Here is a 27,182-nt window from a genome sequence, read left to right on the forward strand (position 1 = left end):
CAGGCGAGTAGGCGTCCCGGCCTCTACAGGAAGGCAATGGATTCGGAAATATGGTGCTACAGGTCAGACTGGTAATTTACGATCTCCTGGTCGTCCGCATGTGTCAACCGAAGCCCAAGATGCGAGATTAGTAAACGAAGCCCGGTTAAACGAAGCCCGGTTAGACCCACTAAGGACGTCTAGACAGATAAGGGAAGCTTCTCTCTTTCCTGGTAGTAAGCATACAGCTCTGCGAAGGCTTCGTCATGCTGGGTTACGTGGCCGTGTTGCTGCCGTGAAGGAAAAACTCTCAGACGACCACAAAATTTACCGTCTCGCGTTTGCACAGGCGAATGTGGGTCTCAATTGGGAAAACGTAGTTTTCTCAGATGAATCCATATTCACAACATCAAAGGAGGGACGCCGTTTTGTTTATCGTCCGAGAGGCACCCGATATGACCATGGATATGTGGCTGCTTGCAATCGCAGTGGCCATGTATCTATTTTATGTTGGGGTTGGATTTCCAGTCGCGGAGCAGGATAGCTTCATAGAATTGAAGGACATCTGGACAATGCTCAGTACTTAGACATTATCAGTAATATCATGGTGCCATCTGTACGAGTATTTCAGCCTGATGGTGTAATTCAGTTCCAGCAATACCAGTCGCCAATACATAATTCCCGTGTGGTTCAGGAATGGTTCGCAGGGCACCCTGAGATTGATTTAATCGACTGGCCGCCTCGTGCAGCAGACCTCAATCTCATGGAAAATATGTGAGCAGAAGTGAAGCGTACTCTAAGGGAAAGTTGGCCTGAGGCAGATCCACCAAGAACTCAGGATGACCTGTGGCATCTTGTTTCCGAAGCATGGCTGGAGGTAGGGGAAGGAGATAGATTTGTCACCCATGTAATAGATTCCATGCCCAGAAGAATGGAGCGTGTAATAAATTCAGAAGGGTCTTGGACACAATATTAATGTCCCCGCCTTAACTCCCGAAAACAGCCCTTTTCAGGGCTACCTAAACGCATCTGAAAATATTTCTAGAAATAAACCACTCCTTGTATCCGATTTCTGTGCAATCCTACTAACAAAAGAATGATAATTAGCTGTAGGCTTTGAACTCAAGACCTCTTCAGTGGCAAGTCCGTACTCTACCAGTGAGCTAACATGAACACGCAAACCTAACCTGAAGAAACACGACTTTCAATTTCTGGTATTCGATGACAATGATGCTCATATACTTTGCAAATGTTGTATTCAACTTGGGATATTCCGCAACACACACACACATAAACAAAGCGAAAGAGAGAGAGAGAGAGAGAGAGAGAGAGAGAGAGAGAGAGAGAGAGAGATGAATACACAAAAGCATATTCAACGTATTCGAATGAGACTCTAAGTAACGACATTCCGTTCTAAAGAGAATTTGTGTTTCTTCCCGTGACGTTAAGGGGATCGGGAAAAGTTATGTGTCTTGAAGCAGGATACGACTTTGGATACTCTGTTTATACACTTTCTATATCCGTAGGAATATACTGTATTTCACGAATATAAATAACATACTGTAATGAGAATATTGAGAAGTTAAATCTGTATGACAAATAGCTGCAAATAAGTACACTACATAACTTATTTATTGCTATTAAACGATTTTCCTAACTTGTATTTAACATTCTCATATATAATAACGACCTACTGTGAAAATTATCTCAGATGTTATATTTTAAACATAATAATTACTATGTTCTGCAATTATTATGTTATATATAAACCACTTATGTATTTTAATGTAATTATTTTATATAATTTTTCATGCATTGCGGAAAATATAATTTTAAAAAAAGTATTGATCCAGATGGGATTCGAACTCACAACCTTATGATTTGAAATCCGACAGCTTACCAATGAGCTAACACAAGGACTTCTAGAACTAAGCTTCTAGCGATGTATAACGGATCTCAAGATAATTATGACATTCATATCCATTACAAACGCTGTTTCTGTTCTACTTTGACTTTTATTTTAGTACTCAGGCGATAATTATGTTCCATTTCTTAACTTTGAGCATTCTTTTACATATGGAAAGATTCTTTAACGTATTTAAATGCTCCATTACGTATAGAGAGCTAAATGACAAACAAGCATGTGCTCACATTAATAAAAGGTTTCGACATATTGTATCATTAAGTATTTCAATCAATGTTGCTTTTTTAAACACTTGGTAACAAGTCTTATTATATTTAAAAGAAGAAAAACACATCTGCAAACTTTTTCCCAATTGCAAAGGCTGGCTTGGAGGTTCGAACCTGGCTTACTTTTTCCCGAAGATACCCGAAGCTGGACTTAGAAAATTTTTGCCTCAAAACACCAATAAAGAATGCGCTCAACCTTTTTGAGACAAGGTGTACCAACTGGAAAAAGTGAAGGGCCATTATTCAAATAAACGAAGGAATACCAACTAGAAAAAAAAGAAGTGAAGTATGAATAAAATTTAGGTGGACTATTTTCTTTTGTACCAACTGGAAAAGAGAAGAAGAGCTACTTTAACTAGCTCATTATGTACTGTTTAAAGAAAGGAAAATTGACTCAGAATTTATGTAAGAATAATTTCGATGTTCTACTTTTTATACCAACGAGAAAAAAATGAACTAGCTGAATATTTAAATATACGAAAGAATAAATTTAAGTGACCTATTCAATTTTTTACCAATGAGAAATGGCTCAGCAAAAGGCGAAGAAGGACTATTTTATATAATTTTACTACTCAAATAAACAATGGAGTATTTAGTTTTGTACCATTTTGGAGTATTCAAATAAACAAAGGACTTATAATTTGTGTCAACTCTAAAATCAATTAAACGAAGTAATGCATTTGAAAAACCGAAGTTGAGTATTTTATACCGTTTTGTATTATTTCAACAAACAAACGAATAAGCAAAAACAAAAAGGATCATTTTATATCGTTTTAAACTAGTCTAATAAACGAAGGCATAACTATGAGTGAGCTATTTAATTTTGTAGCAACCAAAGGATTTTCACGAAAGAACAAAATTGTACTAATCAGAAAAAACCGAAGAAGACTCATTTTAACTAAATGAGAATTTCTGTACCTTTTTGTACTATTTAAATAAACGAAGGGATAAATTTGAGTGACCTGTTTTTTGTACTAACCAGAAAAATCGAAGAAGGTACCTTTATACTAGCTCAATGAACGAAAGAACAAATTTGGTGTTCTACTTTTTTATACCAAACAAGGAAGAACCATTTTAACTTGCTGAGTATTTTATACCATTTTGTACTACTTAAATAAACGAAAGAAAAAGCGAAAAAAGACCTTTTTAACTAGCGCAGAATTTCTGTAACGCAAAAAATAATTTGGATGGAGTAACAAGAAAGAAAGCAAATATATGCCATATTAACTATTTAAATAAACGAAGGGATAAATATAAGTGATCTATTCCATTTTGTACCAAGGAGAAATGTCATTTTTATCTAACTTAGAATTTCTAGTGCATGTTGTATTATTTAAACAAAACGAAGGGCTAAATTTGGGAAAGCGAACATGAACCATTTTACTCAAAATTTGGATGGAGTATTTAGCTTTGTATGAACCAGAAAAAAAAATGTAAAGAAGAACCATTTTAACTAACTCAGATCTTTATACCATTCTGTACTATTTTTTGCACCAATCAGAAGAAAATCAAAGAAGGGTCATTTTAACTAGCCAAGCAGAAAAAAGGAAAGAATTAACACTTTGTACTAACCAGAAAAGGAGAAGAAGGATCAGCATTCTATACTTTTTATGCCATTTATTCGGGTGTCTTATATCTTTTTTTACCAACGAGAACCATTTTTAATTGACTTAGAAATTTATACCTTTTTGAAAAATTTGTATCAAATCTAAAAAAGCAAGGAAATACCATTTTAAATAGCTCAGCATGTTATAGCTTTTTGTGTTTTTGGTCTACCCAATTTCTTGACCATGTTGTACTATTTAAACAAACAAAAGAATAAATTTGTGACCTATTCACTTTTATAGCAAGCAGAAAAAGGAAAGAAAAATTTGAGTGGCTTAAGCAAAGAAGGTCAATGGTAACTAGCCTATTGAAGAATGAATAAATTTTGTTTGCAATTAAAAAAGCGGAGAAGGTCTACTTTCTGTACCAACCATAGAAAAACAAATTTGTTTGACCTATTCACTTTTATAGCAAGCAGAAAAAGCACGAAAAAAAGGGAAGAAGGTTCATTATAACAAGCTAGGTATTTTTATATCATTTTGTATTACTCTATTTCATTTTTGTAACAATCAGAAGAAAACAGCTCAGAATGTTATCCCTTTGTGGTGCTACATTTTGTATTATTTTTGTGTCATCCAGAAAACAATTTAAATTGCCTCTCCCTGACAAATCAGTTGCCAGAGTCCAATGTTTGTAATCTATTAAATTCTTAATATTACAATACTACAAATTGATCCATTTATCAGTTCAAGTTCTTCTATTCATTCACAATCAAATGTATATGCTACTGTGGGCTCAGTGTTCATTTACAGAATTAAATAATTGTTTATCTTTTTTAAAAAATATTTCTACTATTTTGTTGATATAATAATCACACTCTGTAATGTATTCATATTCCAGATTAAATTTTTTCTCCAAAGTATAAGTGTTCTTAATATTACAACCTTTAAAATGCTTCTTTATATAAAGTTTATAGATTTTCTCTCTCATTGCACGTTTAATTAAGATTGTCCACACCTTTTGTAATAATTCGTAATCATACTGCAGCAAACAGTTGTGATCTTTTTCATTCTCATTATGATTAGAACATGCTTCACATAATAATACTGAATTTGGTGTATACTCATTAAATAATTGTATAATACATGTATCACTAATAATTTCACTAGTACAGTCGCACTCATTAGCTTCCAGTTCAAAACAGGTAATATTTGAAACACTGTCATCATCACTTTCCGGGAGTATTTCATCATTATATCTATTATACCGTCTAAAATAATACACTTCTTCTATTTCCTGTGTTGGATATGTGATTCTCACTTTATCACGTAATTCATCTGGCAAATCGGGGTCAGACGGGTGAATTAACAGTATAGGTTTTTCGTTTTCACGCTGAATTTCTTTTTCTCTAGGTGAAACATAAACAATCTCCATGCTAGTCATTTTTTCTGCTCTTCAGCAAAAACAAATCAAATAAATAATTTTATATACATACAATAAAAACATTCTATGTATTCTCCGTGTTTAATAATATATTTCAAGGCAATATAACATCATGATGTATGTCCTATTATTTTCCAAGTATACTCCATAAACTTATATTCCATTATAATAAAATACATAAATGCAAAAATATATATTTGTCTTTTTGGACTTAGACGAGGAAGGAAAGTTCTAAAAATAATTGAATCGTTGAGCAATAGGCAGTACCTTAGCAATAGAAATGTTAAGTAACGCATTCATAACGTTGCTTTGCAGCAACATGGAACTTTGAAAACTTTTCTTACTTTGATATGATCTCTTCTTCTGCTGTGATCAAAAATGGCCATGCATGATGTTACGCAAATAACTATGGAGTCTGTTCTACACAATTATGACGCAATTCAGGTTTGTTAAATCTTACGTTGAAATATTTTATAAGCCTTACTTAGTGACGGGAGAGGCAATTTAAATTGTTTTCTGGATGACACAAAAATAATACAAAATGTAGCACCACAAAGGGATAACATTCTGAGCTGTTTTCTTCTGATTGTTACAAAAATGAAATTGAGTAATACAAAATGATATAAAAATACCTAGCTTGTTATAATGAACCTTCTTCCCTTTTTTCGTGCTTTTTCTGCTTGCTATAAAAGTGAATAGGTCAAACAAATTTGTTTTTCTATGGTTGGTACAGAAAGTAGACCTTCTCCGCTTTTTTAATTGCAAACAAAATTTATTCATTCTTCAATAGGCTAGTTACCATTGACCTTCTTTGCTTAAGCCACTCAAATTTTTCTTTCCTTTTTCTGCTTGCTATAAAAGTGAATAGGTCACACAAATTTATTCTTTTGTTTGTTTAAATAGTACAACATGGTCAAGAAATTGGGTAGACCAAAAACACAAAAAGCTATAACATGCTGAGCTATTTATTTCCTTGCTTTATAAAATGGTATTTCCTTGCTTTTTTAGATTTGATACAAATTTTTCAAAAAGGTATAAATTTCTAAGTCAATTAAAAATGGTTTTCGTTGGTAAAAAAGATATAGGACACCCGAATAAATGGCATAAAAAGTATAGAATGCTGATCCTTCTTCTCCTTTTCTGGTTAGTACAAAGTGTTAATTCTTTCCTTTTTTCTGCTTGGCTAGTTAAAATGACCCTTCTTTGATTTTCTTCTGATTGGTGCAAAAAATAGTACAGAATGGTATAAAGATCTGAGTTAGTTAAAATGGTTCTTCTTTACATTTTTTTCTGGTTCATACAAAGCTAAATACTCCATCCAAATTTTGAGTAAAATGGTTCATGTTCGCTTTCTCAAATTTAGCCCTTCGTTTTGTTTAAATAATACAACATGCACTAGAAATTCTAAGTTAGATAAAAATGACATTTCTCCTTGGTACAAAATGGAATAGATCACTTATATTTATCCCTTCGTTTATTTAAATAGTTAATATGGCATATATTTGCTTTCTTTCTTGTTACTCCATCCAAATTATTTTTTGCGTTACAGAAATTCTGCGCTAGTTAAAAAGGTCTTTTTTCGCTTTTTCTTTCGTTTATTTAAGTAGTACAAAATGGTATAAAATACTCAGCAAGTTAAAATGGTTCTTCCTTGTTTGGTATAAAAAAGTAGAACACCAAATTTGTTCTTTCGTTCATTGAGCTAGTATAAAGGTACCTTCTTCGATTTTTCTGGTTAGTACAAAAAACAGGTCACTCAAATTTATCCCTTCGTTTATTTAAATAGTACAAAAAGGTACAGAAATTCTCATTTAGTTAAAATGAGTCTTCTTCGGTTTTTTCTGATTAGTACAATTTTGTTCTTTCGTGAAAATCCTTTGGTTGCTACAAAATTAAATAGCTCACTCATAGTTATGCCTTCGTTTATTAGACTAGTTTAAAACGATATAAAATGATCCTTTTTGTTTTTGCTTATTCGTTTGTTTGTTGAAATAATACAAAACGATATAAAATACTCAACTTCGGTTTTTGAAATGCATTACTTCGTTTAATTGATTTTAGAGTTGACACAAATTATAAGTCCTTTGTTTATTTGAATACTCCAAAATGGTACAAAACTAAATACTCCATTGTTTATTTGAGTAGTAAAATTATATAAAATAGTCCTTCTTCGCCTTTTGCTGAGCCATTTCTCATTGGTAAAAAATTGAATAGGTCACTTAAATTTATTCTTTCGTATATTTAAATATTCAGCTAGTTCATTTTTTTCTCGTTGGTATAAAAAGTAGAACATCGAAATTATTCTTACATAAATTCTGAGTCAATTTTCCTTTCTTTAAACAGTACATAATGAGCTAGTTAAAGTAGCTCTTCTTCTCTTTTCCAGTTGGTACAAAAGAAAATAGTCCACCTAAATTTTATTCATACTTCACTTCTTTTTTTCTAGTTGGTATTCCTTCGTTTATTTGAATAATGGCCCTTCACTTTTTCCAGTTGGTACATAAGGAAATAATCCAATCAAATGTTTCTAGTTCGTACAAAACTAAACACTCCATTCAAATTTGAGTATTACAAAATGAAATGAAATTCTGAGTTAGTTTAAAAAATGGTCCTTCTTGCTACAAAATTGGAAAGCTCACTAAAGAGTACAAAATAGTATTGAACTTCTGAACCGGTTAAATTTATTCGATTGTTTGTTTAAAATACGCAATTATTTCTCGTTGGTGCAAAATTGAATAGGTCACTCAAATTCACCCCTTCGTTTGTTTAAATATTAGAACATGGCCTAGAAAAAATGACATTTCTCCTTGGTACAAAATTCAATAGGCCACTCAAATTTATTCCTCCTTCACTTTTTCTGCTTTGTACAAAATTTATCCGTTGCTCCGTTTACAAGCTCTCGATGGTCATTATTTTGGAACTTGCAGTGATTGATGAACTATTACTAAATGTGGAAACACCACCTCAATATTTGGCTCAGTTTTCGAGTCATTAGTTTTTAAGTATGTTGACCTTTGACCTCGATGGTCATTATTCTGGAACATGTAGTACCTGATGACCAATTACTAGATTTGGAAACACCATCTCAATATTTTGCTCAGTTTTCCTGTTATTAGGTTTTAAGTATGTTGACCTTTGACCTCGATGATCATTATTTTTGGAACTTGCAGTGGTTGATGACCTATTACTCAATGTGGAAACAGCACCTGAGTATGTGGCTCCGTTTTCGAGTTTGACCTCGATGGCGATTAATTTTGGAACTTATAGTAGTTGATGACCAATTGCTAAATGTGGAAACGCCACCTCAATATGTGGCGCAGTTTTCGTGTTATTAGGTTTTAAGTATGTTGACCTTTGACCTCGATGGCCACTATTTTGAAACTTGTAGTACCTGATGACCAATTACTAGATTTGGAAACAGCACCTCAATACTTGGCTCCGTTTTCGAGTTATTAGGTTTTAAGTACTTTGACCTTTGACCTCGATGGTCAGTATTTTGGAACATGTAGTAGTTGATGATCTATTGCTAAATGTGGAAACACCTTCTCAATATGTGGCTCCGTTTTCGAGTTATTGGGTTTTAAGTATGTTGACCTTTGACCTCGATGGTCATTATTTTTGGAACTTGTAGTAGATGATGACCAGTTACTAGATTTGGAAACAGCACTTCAAGATGTGGCTCCGTTTCTAAGTTATTAGGTTTTAAGTATTTTGACCTTTGACCTCGATGGTCACTATTTTGGAACTTGCACTAGTTGATGACCTATTACTAGATTTGGAAATAGCACCTCAATACGTTGCTTCGTTTTCGAGTTATTGGGTTTTAAGTATTTTGACCTTTGACCTCGATGACCACTATTTTGGAACTTGTGGTACCTGATGACCTATTACTCAATGTGGAAACAGCACCTGAGTATGTGGCTCCGTTTTCGAGTTTTGACCTTTGACCTCGATGGCCACTAATTTTGGGACATGTAGTACCTGATGACCAATTACTAAATGTGGCTCTGTTTTCGAGTTTTAATTTTTGACCTTGATGGTCAGTACTTTTTTGATGACCAATTGCTAAATGTGGAAACAGCACCTCGATATGTTGTTTCGTTTTCGAGTTTGAGCTTTGTTCACGATGGTCAGTAGTTTGAGGACATGCTTATGTCATTTCTGCTATGTTAAAATGTTCAAATAGGGGTTGAAAAAGTAATCATAAAAGGGAACGAGTTCACCCCCTAAAAAGTGTTCATAAAAGGGAACTAATCTTATGTATTATCTGCTCTCCTATGTAATTTCATTAGGGGTGGAAAAAATGGTCATCAAAGAGAATGAATGAATACACCCTCTAAAATGATTATCTGTAGACCGTGGGTGTTCGATTGTAATCTTTGCTCGTTATGTTAAAATAGGGGTTGAAAAATATGCTCATAAAAGAGAACGAGTTCACCCCTAAAATGGAGGCCTGCTATGTTATGTAGTCTTCTGCTCTTATATGTGTTCGTAATCTTATGTTACCAACTATGTTAAAATAGTGCTATGTGTTATCTGCTCTTCTATGTGTTATCTGCTATGTTCAGAATAGGGGTTGAAAAAATGTGCTCATAAAAGGGAACGAGTACACCCTTGTGTGTTACGTATTCTTATGTTCTGCAGTGTGTTACGTAGTGTTATGTGTTATCTTCTCTTCTATGTGTTCGTAATCTTATGTGTTATCTCCTATGTTAAAATAGGGGTTGAAAAAATATGCTCATAAAAGGGAACGAGTACACCCTTGCTATGTTACGTAGTCTTATGTTCTGCTATGTTAAAATAGTGCTATGTGTTATCAGCTCTTCTATGTGTTCGTAATCGTATGTGTTATCTCCTATGTTAAAATAGGGGTTGAAAAATATGCTCATAAAAGAGAATGAATACACCCTTGAAAAAGTGTTCATAAAAGGGTACGAGTCTTATGTGTTATCTGCTCTGCTGTGTGTTACGTAGTGTTATGTGTTATCTGTTCTTCTATGTGTTCGTAATCGTATGTGTTATCTCCTATGTTAAAATAGGGGTTGAAAAATATGCTCAAAAAAGAGAATGAATACACCCTTGTTATGTTACGTACTCTTATGTGTTATCTGTTCTGCTGTGTGTTACGTAGTGTTATGTGTTATCTGCTGTGTTCGTAGGGGTTGGAAAATATGCTCGTAAAAGGGAACGAATACACCCTTAAAAATGTGCTCATAAAAGAGAACGAATACACCCCCTAAAAAGTGGTCATAAAAGGGAATAAATTCACCCCTAAAATGGAGGTCGTTAAAGACCGTGGGCTCACGGTGCATGGTGGTCAATTTCCCAGGGGCTTGTGAGTTGGCCTAGTATGGCTAATGTTGAGCCAGATCGATCCATTTCGTACTACTAACAAAGGGGGTGTACATAAGACTACGAACACACATAGTAGGGCTGTATTCATTCTACCCCTATTTAAACATAGCAGAACTAGTAAAAGAGTATGGCTTATTTTCCAACCCTTATTTTAACATAGCAGAAACTACGAATACAGCAGAGCAGATAATACATTTCCGATTCGATACGCTCTTTGAACCGATTTGGATGAAACTCGGCATATGGGGGTTTTCGACCATGCTGATTACGAATATCATACTTATTTTTACCTGGGTCCTATAGTTACGCCCTGGCATACGCCCTTTGTATGACAATTTTAACCGATTTGGATGAAACTCGGTATATATGGGGTTTTTCGGACATGCTGATTACGAATATCATATTTATTTCCACCTGGGTCTTATAGTTTATGTGGGATTTCTAGTATTTCTAGTATTTCTTACTTATATCTCCCAAATACTTTTGCGCAATTTGTGGTACACCTCTTCCCCATTTAATTTAGCCTTAAATCTGAGAAATTAGATGGTATAAATGTGTTAAAAACTACAAGCTTCCTTCTTAACTCTTTGTCCTTCGCAACATAATCCCCAAGTACATTGTCACAGAATGGTGGTGTAATTGTTATCGGGTAAGTTTTTTCTTTACCTAATAACTCTCTCAGAGATCATTATTGCTAGTAGACTAGAAAATGTACACTACAATACACCTTTAAAACTCTTGTGCAATGTAACCTATTTAAAAAGTTTTAATGTTCTTGTAAAACCTACTCTCATTCGAAAAATAAACTGCACTATTACAGATTATTATTATTTTATAAGCACAGTGCAATATCGCTATTAATTGGAAATTCTTACACAATGTATCGTTCTTGTAAAATCTACTACTAATCGGGGAATTATTGTTATCGAAGTATAATGTAATACCACCAAAATTCTCTTAAGTCTACTCCAAATAACCATGAGGAGAAAGTAGTATTTTTTGCCATTATGGATTATTCTGTATGTATAGCTTTATTGTGAAAAAAAAAAAAACATTTGTTATTCTTTTTCACCAAGTTTCCAAATACTGCAAGGTCCAACAGATAGGTATCAGGAGATACCGCAAGAGGGCCAGTTTTACAACATCGTGTAAAGTTACCAAGTAAATCTGCAATCTGGATACATGGCCTGAACTCGCACCCATGATTCCAAAACTGTAGTAGCTCATCCAAAGTGTCCTGTGCTCTCCCATAGCGAAAGAAGCAATAATAGCGACTATTAAACAAATATCTATCCATCAAATAATTGTCTACCACATCGTTATAGTGGGCATTGTGTTCAACAAAACATGGTTGTATACAGTGGCGTATTTAGGGGGGTGGCTTCCGGGCTTAAGCCCCCCGAAATCTTACTTAGTATAGTAAAGTAAATGAAATATCTTGCAGAATTTTCACATTTCCAGGCAAAGCCCCCCCGAAAGTTAGCAAAGCCCCTCCCGAAACGAAATCGTAAATGCGCCATTGGTTGTATACCATTATTCAACCGAAAATATCTAACCTACAATACTAAGCCTTGATACAAAACTAAATTATCTATCCCAATTTATACCTTCATTTATTTGAATGTTTTTTTTGGTGGTACAAATAGTAAAAAATACTTAGTTTGTTACAATGGTACAAAACTAAATTCCTTCACTTTTCCCAGCTGGTACAAAAGGAAATATTCCATTTAAATTTTATTCATTCTTCACTCCTTCTTGCCCTGTACAAAACTAAATTCCTTCGTTTATTTGAGTAGTGCATTTCCCTACATTTGTTTAAACAGCACACGATAATATAATAAAATGAAATATCTTGTTCGTACATATGCCACTCAAATTCATTTATTCTTTCCTTTGACCTCTAAAATAATAATAATAATGATTTAAAATTTAATTATACATTTTTTCACACTCTCTCTTTATCTCTACTTAATTAAAAAAACTATCGTTTCTACTACTACAGTATTTACCCATATGGAACTGTCTCAAAATTATCTATTCGTTTTCTTTTACTAGCTGTAACTTCATAAATTCTAAGATATGGATAAAGTTAACAGATGCTTATTGGGTCAATTTCCAAGTATCGAATTTCTATCCAGCAGGGGAATACAAATATTAATCTTGCTGCTCTTGGTCTAAAATGCATGCCGAAGACCGTAGAAGAAAAAATTTGTTTTCTAAAGCATAACGGGTTTTACTGAATTGACGCCCTACTAGTGGGTTTCTAATTGTTGGTCCTCTTAAGTCTGCTCCAAATAAGCATAAGAAGAGAGTAGTATTTTTTGCCATAGTGGTTTAATCCGTATGTATTCGAAAATGAAAGTCGCAATAATGCCACATTGTTTTATTTTTTTAAATCTATGTACTAATTGATCTACTCGCAGCAGGATTAGTTAAAATGAGCCTCCTTCAAATTTGTTCTTTCGTTACAAAAGGCACATAAAATGATCTCTCTTTGCTTTTCCTTCGTTTATTTGTAGAGCGCAAAATGTAGAACATAAATTTAAACCGGAAAATCTGAATACAAAAGATAAAATGGTCTTTCTAAAAAAAGCCAACAAATTTTCTGCTTAGTACAAAACTGAATGGGTTACACAGATTTATACCTTTGTATATTTGAGTACTACAAAATTAAATAAAATGGCCCTTCTCCGTTTTCTTCTGTAGAACATTCAATTTTACTCCTTCGTTTATTTTAGTAGTACAAAACTGAATAGGTCACCCAAATTTATTCCTCCTTCGGTTTCTCTTTTTTGTTGGTACATAAGAAAATAGTCCATCCAAATTTTATTTGTTCTTCACTGCTTTTTCTTATTTTGCTTGGTACAAAACTAAATATTCCTTCATTTATTTGATTAGTACAAAATGTTAGTTCTTTCCTTTTTCTTCTTGCTACAAAATTGAATAACCACTCAAATTTATCCCTTTATTTGTTTAAATAGTACAACATGGTCTAGAAATTCTGAGCTAGTTAAAAATGGCATTTCTTCGCTTTTTGTGGTTATTACAAATTTATTCCTTTGTTTATTTGTGTAGCTTTATTCTGTTTGGTACAAATATTACAAAAAAGGCATAAAAATCTAAGCCTGTTAAAAATGGTTCTCGTTGGTACAAAAGGAAATAGGACATCCGTATGTATATATTCATTTCTTTAAATGGCACAAAATGGTATAAAGATCTGAGTTAGCTAAAATGGTCCATCTTTGCTTTTTTCGAATGAGTACAAAAATAAAATAGATCACCCAAATTTATTCCCTCGATTATTTGAATTGCACCAAAAGGTATAAAATGAACCTTCTTCACTTTTTTCTGGTTCGTACAAAGCTAAATAGCTCACTCATATTTATGCCTTCGTTTATTAGACTAGTTTAAAATGATATAAAATTCGCAGCTAGTTAAAATGGTCTTTTTTTGCTTTTTCTGGTTAATATAAATTTATTCCTTTGTTTTTTGAAATAATACAAAATGGTATAAAATACTCAGCTAGTTAACATGACCCTGCTTCGGTTTTTTCAAATTAAATAACTCACTCAAATGTATTACTTAGTTTAATTGATTTTGTGTTGACACAAATTATAAGTCCTTTGTTTATTTGAATACTCCAAAATGGTGCAAATTCTTTTTCTCTCGGTGGTACAAAACTAAATACTCCATTGTTTATTTGAGTAGTAAAATTCTGAGCCAGTTAAAATGACATTTCTCATTGGTACAGAATTGAATAGGTCACTTAAATTTATTCTTTCGTATATTTGATTAGTACAAAATGTATATAAATTCTCAGCTTGTTAAAAATGGTCTTTTTTCGCTTTTTCTGATTGATACATAAATTCTGAGCTAGTTAAAGTAGCTCTTCTTCTCTTTTCTAGTTGGTACAAAAGAAAATAATCCACCTAATCTTCACTTCTTTTTTTCTGGTTGGTATTCCTTCGTTTATTGGAGTAGTACAAAATGGTATAAAAGTCTGAGTTAGGTAAAATAATCCTTCTTCGTTTTCTTTTGTTTATTTGATTAGTACAAAATGGCATTTCTCGTTGGTACAAAATTGAATAGGTCATTCAAATTTATCTTTTCGTTTGTTTAAATAGTTAAAATGGCATATCTTTGTTTTTCTTCTGATTGGTACAAAAATAAAATAGACCACTGAAATTTATTATTTGAATAGCACAAAAAGGTATAAAATGACCATTCTTTGATTTTCTTGTGATTGGAACAGAAATAAAATTTCGTTTATTTGGGTAGTACAAAATTGTACAGAAATATTGAACTAGTTAAAACGGACCTTCTTTATTTTTTTCTGGTTCATACAAAGATAAATACTCCATCCAAATTTGAGTAAAATGGTCCATGTTCGCTTTCTCAAATTTAGCCTTTCGTTTTGCTTAAATAATACAAGATGACATATAATTCTCAGCTAGTTAATATGGCATATCTTTGCTTTCTTTCTTGTTAATACAAAAGTAAATAAGCCACTCAAATTTATTCCTTCTTCACTTTTTTCTGCTTTGTACAAAATTGAATAGATCACACAAATTTACTAAATGAGGAAACGTTATCTCAATATGTGGTTTCATTTATGAGATTGACCTTTGACCTCGATGACCATTATTTTTGAAACTTGTAGTAGTTGATGACCAATTACTAGATTTGGAAACAGCACCTCAATATTTGGCTCCGTTTTCGAGTTATAAGGTTTTAAGTACTTTGACCTTTGACCTCGATGGTCATTATTTTGGAACTTGAAGTGGTTGATGACCAATTACTAAATGTGGAAACACCACTTCAATATTTGGCTCCGTTTTCGAGTTATTAGGTTTTAAATATATTGATCTTTGACCTCGATGGTCATTATTTTGGAACTTGTAGTAGTTAATGACCAATTACTAAATGTGGAAAGAGCATCTCAATATGTGGCTCCGTTTACAAACTATTAGGTTTTAAGTATTTTGACCTTTGACCTCGATGGTCATTATTTTGGAACTTGTAGTAGTTGATGAACTATTACTAAATGTGGAAACATCACCTCAATATTTGGCTCCGTTTTCGAGTTTTGACCTTTGACCTCGATGATCAGTACTTTTTTAACATGTACTAGTTGATGACCTATTACTAGATTTGGAAACAGCACCTCAATACGTTGCTTCGTTTTCGAGTTATTAGGTTTTAAGTATTTTGACCTTTGGCCTCGATTACCACTAATTTTGGGACATGTAGTAGTTGATGACCAATTACTAAATGTGGAAACACCATCTCAATATGTTGCTCCGTTTCTGAGTTATTAGGTTTTATGTATTTTGATCTTTGACCTCGATGGTCATTATTTTTGGAACTTGTAGTAGTTGATGACCAATTGCTAAATGAGGAAACAGAACCTTAATATGTTGCTTCGTTTACGAGTGATTTGATTTTAAGTGTCATACAAAGGGCGTATCCCACATAAACTATAAGACCCAGGTGGAAATAAATATGATATTCGTAATCAGCATGTCCGAAAACCCCCATATATACCGAGTTTCATCCAAATCGGTTAAAATTGTCATACAAAGGGCGTATGCCACATAAACTGTAGGACCCAGGTAAAAATAAGTATGATATTCGTAATCAGCATGGTCGAAAACCCCCATATGCCGAGTTTAATCCAAATCGGTTCAAAGAGCGTATCGAATCGGAAATGTATTATCTGCTCTGCTATGTGTTCGTAGTTTCTGCTATGTTAAAATAAGGGTTGGAAAATAAGCCATACTCTTTTACTAGTTCTGCTATGTTTAAATAGGGGTAGAATGAATACAGCCCTACTATGTGTGTTCGTAGTCTTATGTACACCCCCTTTGTTATGTTACATAGGTATTCATTGTCTTAAAATAGGGGTTGAAAAAAATTTTATGTAATTTCTGCTATGATAAAATAGGGGTTGGAAAAGTAATCATAAAAGGGAACGAGTACACCCCTAAAAATATGCTCATAAAAGGGAATGAATCTTATGTATTCTCTGGTCTGCTGTGTGTTCGTAATCTCAGTGTAATTTCTCCTATGTTCAATTAGGGGTGGAGTTTCGTACCGCTCTGCTGTATGTTCGTTATGTTTCGTAGTCTCTGTTATGGTAAAATAAGGATTGGAAAATAAGCCATACTCTTGTATTAGATCTGCTATGTAATCTGTGCTATGTTATAATAGGGGTTATTAGCTCTGCTATGTTCGTAGTCTTATGCTATGTTAAAATAGGGGTTGAAAAATATGCTCATAAAAGCGAACGAGTCCACCCCTAAAATGCTGTGTGTTCATAGTCTCAGTGTAATTTCTGCTATGTTAAAATAGGGGTTGGAAAATAAGCCATGCTCTTTTATTAGCTGTGCTATGTATTATCTGTTCTGCTGTGTGTTCATAGTCTCAGTGTAATTTCTGCTATGTTAAAATAGGGGTTGGAAAATAAGCCATGCTCTTTTATTAGCTGTGCTATGTATTATCTGTTCTGCTGTGTGTTCATAGTCTCAGTGTAATTTCTGCTATGTTAAAGTAATATAGGGGTTGGAAAAAGTGGTCATAAAAGAGAACGAGTACACCCTTATTATATTACGTACTCTTATGTGTTATCTGCTCTTCTATGTGTTCGTAATCTTATGTGTTATCTGCTATGTTAAAATAGGGGTTGAAAAAGTGCTCATAAAAGGGAACGAGTTCACCCTTAAAATGTGCTCATAAAAGAGAACGAGTACACCCTGGTTATGTTACGTAATCTTATGTGTTATCTGCTCTGCTGTGTGTTACGTACTCTTATGTGTTATCTGCTCTTCTATGTGTTCGTAATTAAAATAGGGGTTGGAAAAGTGCTCGTAAAAGGGAACGAGTTCACCCCTAAAAAAGTGGTCATAAAAGAGAACGAGTACACCCCCTAAAAAGTGCTCATAAAAGGGAACAAATTCACCCCTAAAATGGAGGTCGTAAAAGACCGTGGGTTCACGGTTCAAGGTGCTCAATTTCCCAGGGGCTCCTGAGTTGGCCTAGGTTGGCCTAGTATGAGCCAGATCGATCCATTTTCTACTACTAGCAGAAATAGGAATACAAAGTGAAAACTGGATCCAGTTGGTTAAGGATAGAAGTCAGTGGAGAGCTTTTGTGAACGCGGCATTGAACCTCCGGGTTCTATAGGCCATAGAGTTAGTTAGTTAGTTAGTGTGTGTGTTTAAATGGACGTTATAATTAAAACGTGAAAATGAGGAATCTATAGAAAGCACTTGATTAGATAACTTCTTAGTGAATTAAGAGTAGTTTTGAATAAATTTGCCCTCCATTTACAACCAACTTTCCCTTATTTTCATTGAATTAGATCATTGAAATGTACTTTCATTTCAGATTTTTGATGAAGGAGTGGACATAACTCCGAAACCTTTGGTTCCAGCCAGGTATTATCCAGATGAGAAAAAGAAATCTGTAAGTACGATTTAAATGATTTGTCATATAAATAAATATGTAAATTAATACAAAATATTAATTACCATGTTGAATTTATGGATTTCAAACAAGGTGAGAAGCGATAAAATATGTAATTATATATATATATATATACGTACATTTAATTTTATATCCATACGAGTGACTTATTCTTCCCTCTATAGGGTTAGAAGCAAAATTATTCAGAAACTAAAGTTGACCACAACAGTACACTGAAACGTAAGTACATCTACCTCATTAAAGTTAATACAAATCACATGTTTGAAATAGAGAAATTTATAACATTAAATTTGCTATTTACAGCCATCCTCCCCTAAAATATAGGCTGGACCAAATATCTTAATATGCCCTTAACTTTTAAACTAATGAAAAAAAAAAGTAACAGGCAAATGTCAGCCGGGGGAAATTTTGTTTCGGATACTTCGTAATATTCCAACGTCAACAGTGTATTTATTATATATTATATCTTCCTACACGTAGAAGGAATAATTTTGTTAGTACCGATAAAATTTAGCAACCATTTATTTTCTTAGACAATGATTTCCCCTTGTCCGCAGGTTTTGCTTGGGAGGGTCAAGACTCTCCAATATACATAATTTCACGTTTTTCTTTAGTATATTATTATATTATTGATTAAAATGTATATTTACATCTTAAACTTGGAAGAGGGGAGGAACTTGTCCGGTTGCCCTCCAGAAATGACGTTCCTACTTGCGCGAATTACTAAAGAATTAGTTTCTAGGATGAACATCTTTCCATACTACTTTTCATTCAAGACTAAACATTAGACTGTGCTGTATTGAGGTTTAGCGTCCCTTTCAGCACGAAGCTTCTATAAGACCTGGACATAGCAGGGTTCCCACTCTCTTTCCCAAAACATTCAAGGACATTTCCAGGAAGTTTCCAGAACAAATCACCAATTTTCCAGGACTTCGACACAGGAAGATATAACAGGATTGCAACTGCAAGTTCAAAATCACTAGTGAAATGAAAAGTACAGTAACTTATGCAATGAATATTAATGCAAGTATAATATTAATACACAAAGCGGAGCGCAATGTGCTTTTTTTTTCTTTTTTTGCCTCTCAACTTCCCTTATGGCTACCCGATCCACCCACATCCAGCACATGTATTTTCATTCTTTCTACATGACATTGTAATTGTGCACGGAGCAAATTTACAAACAACAAAAATCTATTTTTCGTACATTACATCTTCATTGCGTGACAGTCTGACAGATATAATTAGGGGGAAAAGAGGAATATTACAAGTATCTCAACTGAGTATGGAGGTGTGTGATTTCCTCATCTATAGACATAATCTCTTTCTTCCTTAGCGAAGCTGCTCAACGAATAGCATTTGACTTTGTCAATAAAGTAATGCAAGACTTCTGCTTTGCTTCATGTGCAAACTGGTTTGCTTCAATCTTTAAAGCTTCACTTGTTTCCATCAAGTTCCTCTTCTTTCCCTGTAGCTGTTGTACACTTTCACTATTATTATCTCTTCCCTCTTGATCTGCACTTGTCTTTCTCTTTCAACAGTCCTTATTTTCTCCAACTCTGCCATATAGCGCTGCCTTGCATGGGAGGCATGATGCAGCATTTCTTTCGTGATGCTGGTTGAAGTACGGTCTTTATGGGAAATGTTATATACATCAATCTATGAAAAATTGATACTGGTAAAAAGCACAATTTCTGAAGGATTGTGGTAGTGAAAAAAGCATCCAAGGGTGGGTTGACAGACTACTGAATGAAAGAAGATAGAAGTTCTACCCGTCAACCACCCTGTTAGAAGAAAGAAAGCCCAGCAACCTCCCACACATGCAGGATCATGACAAATTATTATTCAGCACGAAAACGAGAATAGCAAACAAAAACAGCAATCAATTAAAATCTTAATTATAATGATGAAAAATCTGACATTCAGTATTTCTGTAAATTTCAAGAACAGAAATGCATTTTCAAGGACATTTCCAGGATGTTTCCAGGACAAAATCATTTCAAGGACATTTCCAGGTTTTCCAGGATTTCCAGGACGAGTGGGAACCCTGAAACGTAGAATCCGAACCACATAAGCTCGAATATGGATCTCCACACCCGAATAAACGTTTAAGACAAAAGGAAAACGAGTTGAGATTTTGTTTGAGATATGTATCTTCGAATATTTTATATCACATAACTGTGATATATATTTATAAATTTCTTGCATTCAAAGATGAATGCTCTTTGTTAGTAAACAGTCTTTGTTTACAAAAAAGGCTTGCCTAGCCAGGATTCGAACCCATGTTAAAAATAAACAGTAACAAGCGAATCCATTATATTATCCATTAAAAGAAAAGATCAACCGATCATTCCTCAGTTTCCTGAGTACGCGAGTTTTCCTCGTACAGTTTTTTAAACACTTACCAAAGTGAACATGGACACGAACACAAACATATCCGGAACAGTTAAAATTCCAAAGGCCATCCCACCGGTAATCGAATCCTAGACCATATACACCAAATGTGCACGCGCAAACCACTATATCAGCAGGGAGGGCTGCTAGACCAAGATTGCTTGCCAATTAGCTTTTTATGTTTGTTACTGTTACTATTCTCTTGACTGTGTACTTTTCACAGATTTTAATCTTGTAGCATGTAGTATAGCAGTTTTTTACTTTACTTTTTTTCGTCATATTTTGAGATGGTTTTCTACATGCTACTTGAATATTTACTTGGATGCAATATCTAGGTGGTTTATTTCTATTAGAGAATGTGTATGTTGTTCTGTAACAGAATAGAGGGAAATTAGATTTCCCTCGTAAGGAGTTCCCAGGGATGTAAGGATCTAGGTTCAACTTTTTGGACTTTGTCTCTGGAAGGTAGTCTCACTTTTTGTGACCAAAAGTGTACCGAGTATTCGATGATACAAAGAATGGCTACTAATCAACAAGAAAATATCATTCTGAAATTCTTACATTTCACGATTATAAATCATATATAAAATAACTTCATTCTTTTAAGAAATTGCGATGACTCGACGTGTCAAACACTTCAATATTATACAGCCACTGGTGTGATTCGTTTGTGATTTCAGATATAGCATTGAATTCTCAACTATTCAATAATAATAATAATAATAATAATAATAATAATAATAATAATAATAATAATAATAATAATAATAATAATACTTTTCACATTATGATTATTTCCAGCAAAACTTTTGCATATCATTGTAGTAGAAGTATTATTATTACCAGCTTTGTTTTCAATGGCACCACAATGCTTACTCAATAGTTACATTGTGTTTGTACGGTGTTTAATTTAACATTTCTTTGTTATAACATTAGTAATACTATTTGTAATTACGAATATTGTTTATTTCTGTCAGTAGTTTACAATCCCTTTCTCGCTCTTCACGAACTCACAGGGACGCGCTCCTCAGGTTAAGTACTATTGCTTTATATGAACGGCTTTGGGAAAAACAATGCTAAGTGCTACTTCCGACGAAATCTGAGTTATTAAGGGGAATGGGTTGGGACCGGACCACAGAACAATATGTAGGTAGTTTAAGTCTGGAATTGTACCTACATACGGCAGGGAAAGCTTATTTATTATGAGTCATTGCATTAAATTTTATAGAGATGTTAAACTTTCTTTTCCATTTTCTTCGAAAGTTAGAAAATTGCATTTACCATTGTCTTTCTTCGAAGTATTCATATTCTTATAAAATCAAAAATTTAGATTACACACATTTTAAACCAAGTATTTACCTCACTTACTATTTTCTAACTACTGTAAAGACCAAGTTGTTTAGCTCAAGTACATACATTTACTTTTCGCATCAACTACATTGCACTGATGGTAAACAGCAAACTTCAGTTTTTGTCTCTTTTACACTATCATGGCTACAAGTAAAAGCCTTAATTCTACTACGTATATTACTTAACAGTCCATATTTTCCTAATTACAAAATGATTGTCTGTAAATATTCTATGGTTCCTCAGCAGAAGAGGTTGTGATATTGTAAGTTTTAATAAAATCATCCAATATTACTTTTTTTGTGTGTGTGTCTTTGCATCACAAGTCTGGTTCTTGAACCTATCTTGCTGCAACAAAATCTATTGGCTTATTTGAGTGAAGATTAAGATATTTCCGGAGTACAAACGTACATTCCTGAACAGATAATGATTAACATGTTTTCTTTGAAACCAGTGGAAAATTTGATCCGAAGAATCCATTATGCTTAGCATATGATTATTTTCCCGGGTACCTTACCAAAACAAGATTCCGAAGGTTTCATCATTGATAGGAAATTAGTGCTTGTTCTCTCATCGAATTCTTTCTTTGTCATTCTCTCATGATTTTAGCATTCCAACGGAATTACTCGTTTTGATTATAGTAATGGCCATGAGAATCCCATGCCATATCGTTTATGTCCACTTCTGACCCTCACATAGTTCATCCACTCTGGTGTGGTGTGAAAGTTAATAGAGTATTGAACAGTGATTTAAAAAAAAAATCATGTGCTCATGTATAAGAGAAAATAAATAAGTGACTAGTAAGTATATAATTATAAATCGAAACTAAACTATATGTTCTTTTCTCCTTCATGTGTAAATATAAAACAGTGTACACGAGTATTTTCAGAAGAAAAAAGTTTAATAAGCTGTAAACTTATCAAAAATGGGAAATTGTAAAAATTGAAAATCAACAGGTCAGACTAGTCTTGACCTGCTCTCCTCCTACGCTTCGGCTATAGTCCTAATCGAGAAGTTTTTAAAAAGTAATGAAAAATTCTCACAACGTCCACCCGGGTCTAGTGTTGTCCACGAGATAAGTTTTACGTGTTTCTTGTCTCGAAAAGATGTCTTCTAAATGCAATCTCGTCTCGAGAAATATATCTGTGTCTATTGGAAGAGCTCTGCCTCGTTTCGCATCTTGACACGAAAATTCAGTATCGTCTCGTGTCGTTGCCAAGAACATCTATCTAGGTCCCTAAAATAATTAACAAAATTCATGTTTAACAAGTTTCGGTAAGAATTACAATATTAAAACATGTACATCTCGTACGTTAATAATAAATTCTTTCTGTCCAAAATTGCTTAGTTTAGAAAACATAAATTAAATTATTATCATTCTATTTACAGGGGATAGAATTACTCTCTAGTGTAATATTTTAGGGGTTATCTTTGTTTAACCAATTGTACTTAAAATTAAAATCATTTCCCACTTAGTTGTCCGACATCTTTACAACCCCTAGTAGAGGTGCTTTGCTTTCCATGTCATCAGAAGCCTATCTGAGCAGAAGTATGTCCAAAAGCCGCACAGTCTCCGTTGGATTATCGTCAATGATCGTGACAGAAGAAATCGAATTAGTTGACGAAGATAGTAACTTATCTGGCTCAAGGGACAGTATATACTCTTGTAAGTAAGACATGTGATAGTTGTTAATACTTATTTACTAGTTGTGTACCTCGCTTGTAAGTTTAACGAATTATTATTATGTGTGATGGTCGTTGCTGTGCAGTAGCAAAATATTGTCACATGAGTGAGAGCGTCAATCAGCATTGGTTGTAAGCAAAACATGGTCAAAGATTTTTCTTCACTCGTTAATATCACTGACAAGTAAATCTTGCTAGGTCGAAGTTGACTTTATTGACCAAACTTGGCAGCGAATAGGGAATATTAAGAAACGAGTGTAAGCAAATTTTAAAGTGCTTCCGTCTGTAACGACGGATGCAGTGTTCAATAACCTGATTGATCAGAATAAGCCAGAACAATGTGTTTCAAGTCTGAAAATTTCAGCATATTTGCAAATCGGGTAAAGGGATGGAAAACAAAAATACGTTAATAGACACCGGGAGAAAGTAGACATCTATTGTAGTTTAAGCTCGTTATGGTCGCCATCTTGTAGATTGATCGATTGTTTTAATAGGAAGGGGGCATATAATTTATCAAACTGGACTAGAATTTTAAGAGAAATACAATGGTGAAGTCTATGTAGCCATACGTTTAAATTTGTAAAATATAATGAAATGGCTTTGGCATGAGCTCGTTGGTTCCGAGATTTCATAACAGGTAAATCTAATGTATGCTAGTGAAACGTCGTAGGTAGCTACTTTGAAGTTAAATTGTATCGCGCAAAAATATTGAGGTGAATTGATAAGACATGTTTGCCTAATTTTTGATGAGGAACAAATCCAGTTACTGTCGACGCAACGTGAAGTGCAGCATTCGTCAGTCTTGTATGAGATTATACATTAGTGTAGTGATGAATATATTTTGTTTGAGTTGAAAAACTAGTTTAATTTTTTCTCTTTGTAGTGCTTTCTGTGTTTGTTTGTGTATGTCTGTGTAATCTAGTATGTCTCTGTAAACGGGGTTTTTTGTTCCTGAACATCAACAGTTGGTAGGACTGGCCACGCGATTCTTATATATTTATTCGGGACCGCTGGGAGTGGAGAGAGCGTGCTGTTAGATATTTCCCGCCATTTCATCAGTACCGCTCATGATGTTAGAGCAACAGGTGCACCTCTCCACTGCGCAACGCATAATTATAAAATTTCTTACTCGTAAAGGATTTACAGCGGCAGAAGTTTGCCAGAGATTGACTGCACAGTTCGGGGATCAAATTTTATCAAGAACGCGTGTGTATGCGTGGCATAAAAAGTTCAAGGAAGGGCGAGAACGTGTGGAAAATCAGCAACACGATCGCCATCCTCGGACCAGCATTACGGACGAAAACATTCGTGCGATTAAAGGCATTATTGACGACGATTGACGAGTAACAATATCGAAAATTGCAGAACAAGTCTGAATCAGCTATGGGAGTTGTCAAGCAATCATCAAAAACGACCTACAGTTCCGTAAAGTGTGTTTTTCGGCGCCCCTCACCTTTTAACTGAAAATCTTAAGTTGAGACGTTTGGAAGTCTGTCAGAGTTTTAAAGCAAGGTTTGCGGAAGAAGGTGATGCATTTTTGAGTCGGATCGTTACCTGCGACGAAACATGGGTTCACCACTACACTCCTGAATCCAAACAAGCCAGTAAGGAGTGGCGGAGGAAAGAGGAGGCAGCACCAGTTAAAGCCAAGACTCGACTGTCAGCTGGCAAGGTTCTTTCAACCGCTTTTTTCGATCGGTAAGGCATTCTGCTGATTGACTTTTTACATGAGCGGCGCACAATAAATGCTGAATGCTACTAAGAGCTGTTGAACTAGGCGAGAGTTGCATATCGCCGCAAAAGACGAGATCAATCGATTCGACAGAACCTCCTCCTGCACGACAATGCGCGACCCCATACTGCAGCTCGAACTGTCTCGAAGCTACAGGAAATGCACTGGACTACACTTGAACATTCTTCTTACAGCCCGGACTTTGCGATTTCCATTTGTTCAGACCTCTTAAAGAAGCACTAGAGGAAGCATTTGAAGATGAGGAGAGTGTGGAAGAGTTCGTGGGCAACTGGCTGGTGACAGGACGCTGTTCCTTTTACGATGAGGGCATCAAAAAGCTGCTCATACGCTGGGACATGTGCATTTCCAAATGACGAAACTATGTAGAAAAATAAATTGTAAGTGCCTTGTGGTATTAAATAAATGAATTTAAATAAAAAATAAAATCCCGTTTATATTTGATCGATCCTCGTAGGTTTATAGAAATATAGTAAATTGGAATATTTACTTCTATTTTTCTATTCGCAGTGGACAGGGCACCATCTCCATTTTATCTGCCATACTATCCACCGCCGGAGCCTTTATCATTAGTCACACTGGTTTTATACGAGACAGATTTTTTCATTCTTTTCGAAATTCCTAGTACATTCTATTACCCAGAAACAGAGGGATATGAAGAAGTAGTGGAAAGAAATAAACGTTATGAATATGTATGTATATTTTCATTTTGTTTACAGTGTATGTTAATTTTTAAATACTGGTAATAAAATTATTTTTTGTAAATGATCAAGAATATATTGAAATATAGTGTGATTCATATAAAGCAGGTTTACTTTAGGTATATTGCATACTCCATATAGAATTTCTACAAGCAACACTAGAAACTTGAAAGCTAGGTAGATGTGAAAGAAACTTCGGTTTCTTTCGTATCTTTTCGTTTACTTTTACATCTTTCATCCGTCATCTGCTACTGTTTCAAGGGATTTCACTACATATTCTTATTCAATTCTTAAATCTTTGTTGTCTTTTATCTGTTCCCCCCCTCCTTGTTGCTCCTGTAGTTTTACTTGAATATTGTTATACGTATATTGGGTTATTTATTGACATTTAGTTATATAATGATGTTACTGTCACTTGAAGCCTTTGGAGATACATTTAGTTATAGTGCAACTAAATCACTACAAATTCAATTTTTAAGTACAGTAGAACCCTTCTAATCCGTCAGCTTTGGGACTGAGTGTATGGTCGGAACGCAAAAGAGGTTAGATTATTAGAAAATATAGAAAAATGTGGATTTACAGTAAAATAATCTCTGAACTCAAAAATCACTGTATTGTTCTCTACAGTAAAAACAAACGAACAGTAAGCAGTAAAAACTTCACAGTACAATACAGAAAACACGCACAACGAAAGAAACGACACAAGAGATGACGGAGCACTAAAGTGGATATGCGGTAACAGTAATTAAACAATGCTGCGACGGCAGTAAACAACAATCGGTCTCGTGAGTCACCGACGAGTCGGGACAAGTTCGGCTCGAGCATGGTCGGATCAACCGAAGTGGTGGACCAGCCGAGGGCGGACAAAAGGGGTTCTACTGTATTTCCTCTGAGAAGCTTGAGATTCAGAATATATGAAATTTGCCTCTTTAATTTTAATTACTAAATTATGTAAAACTAAAATCTCTGCTTTGATATGAATTATGTACTACCTCTAATTTGGAAATTCCATACGTTTCCCACTTTTATCAATATAATGTAACATATCTAATGACATCAAATGCTCATTGTGTTATAAATCTCTACTAGTATGATTTCCTTATAATAAACTTTTACTAGTATGATCCACATACAGAAATCCCTCTTAATTTGACGTCCATGACGACCATGGATAGGGCTATATCTTTAGTGCTCAACGAGCGTCCGAGACACAAATACATGAAGTTCTTAAAATGGGCACAATATTTGCATTAGTGAAAGATTTTTAAACGATATTTAAAAAAAACGAAAGTAACAAGCGTTGCACATTT

At 34.2% G+C, this 27,182-nt stretch overlaps 1 protein-coding gene across 1 annotated transcript in view; it reads left to right on the plus strand.

Moving 5' to 3' along the window:
- Positions 1-27,182, plus strand: part of LOC145663657 (dynein axonemal intermediate chain 4-like) — a 417,097-nt gene that overhangs the window by 97,785 nt on the left and 292,130 nt on the right. The window contains exons 3-5 of the mRNA XM_081729757.1: positions 17,899-17,976; positions 23,215-23,404; positions 25,682-25,863. Of these exons, the coding sequence (XP_081585883.1) occupies positions 17,899-17,976; positions 23,215-23,404; positions 25,682-25,863 (450 nt within the window). The remainder of the gene's footprint in view (positions 1-17,898; positions 17,977-23,214; positions 23,405-25,681; positions 25,864-27,182) is intronic.

This window comes from Thermobia domestica, chromosome 11, assembly GCF_964235325.1.
Source record: "Thermobia domestica chromosome 11, izTheDome1.hap1.1, whole genome shotgun sequence".
NCBI lineage: Eukaryota > Metazoa > Arthropoda > Insecta > Zygentoma > Lepismatidae > Thermobia > Thermobia domestica.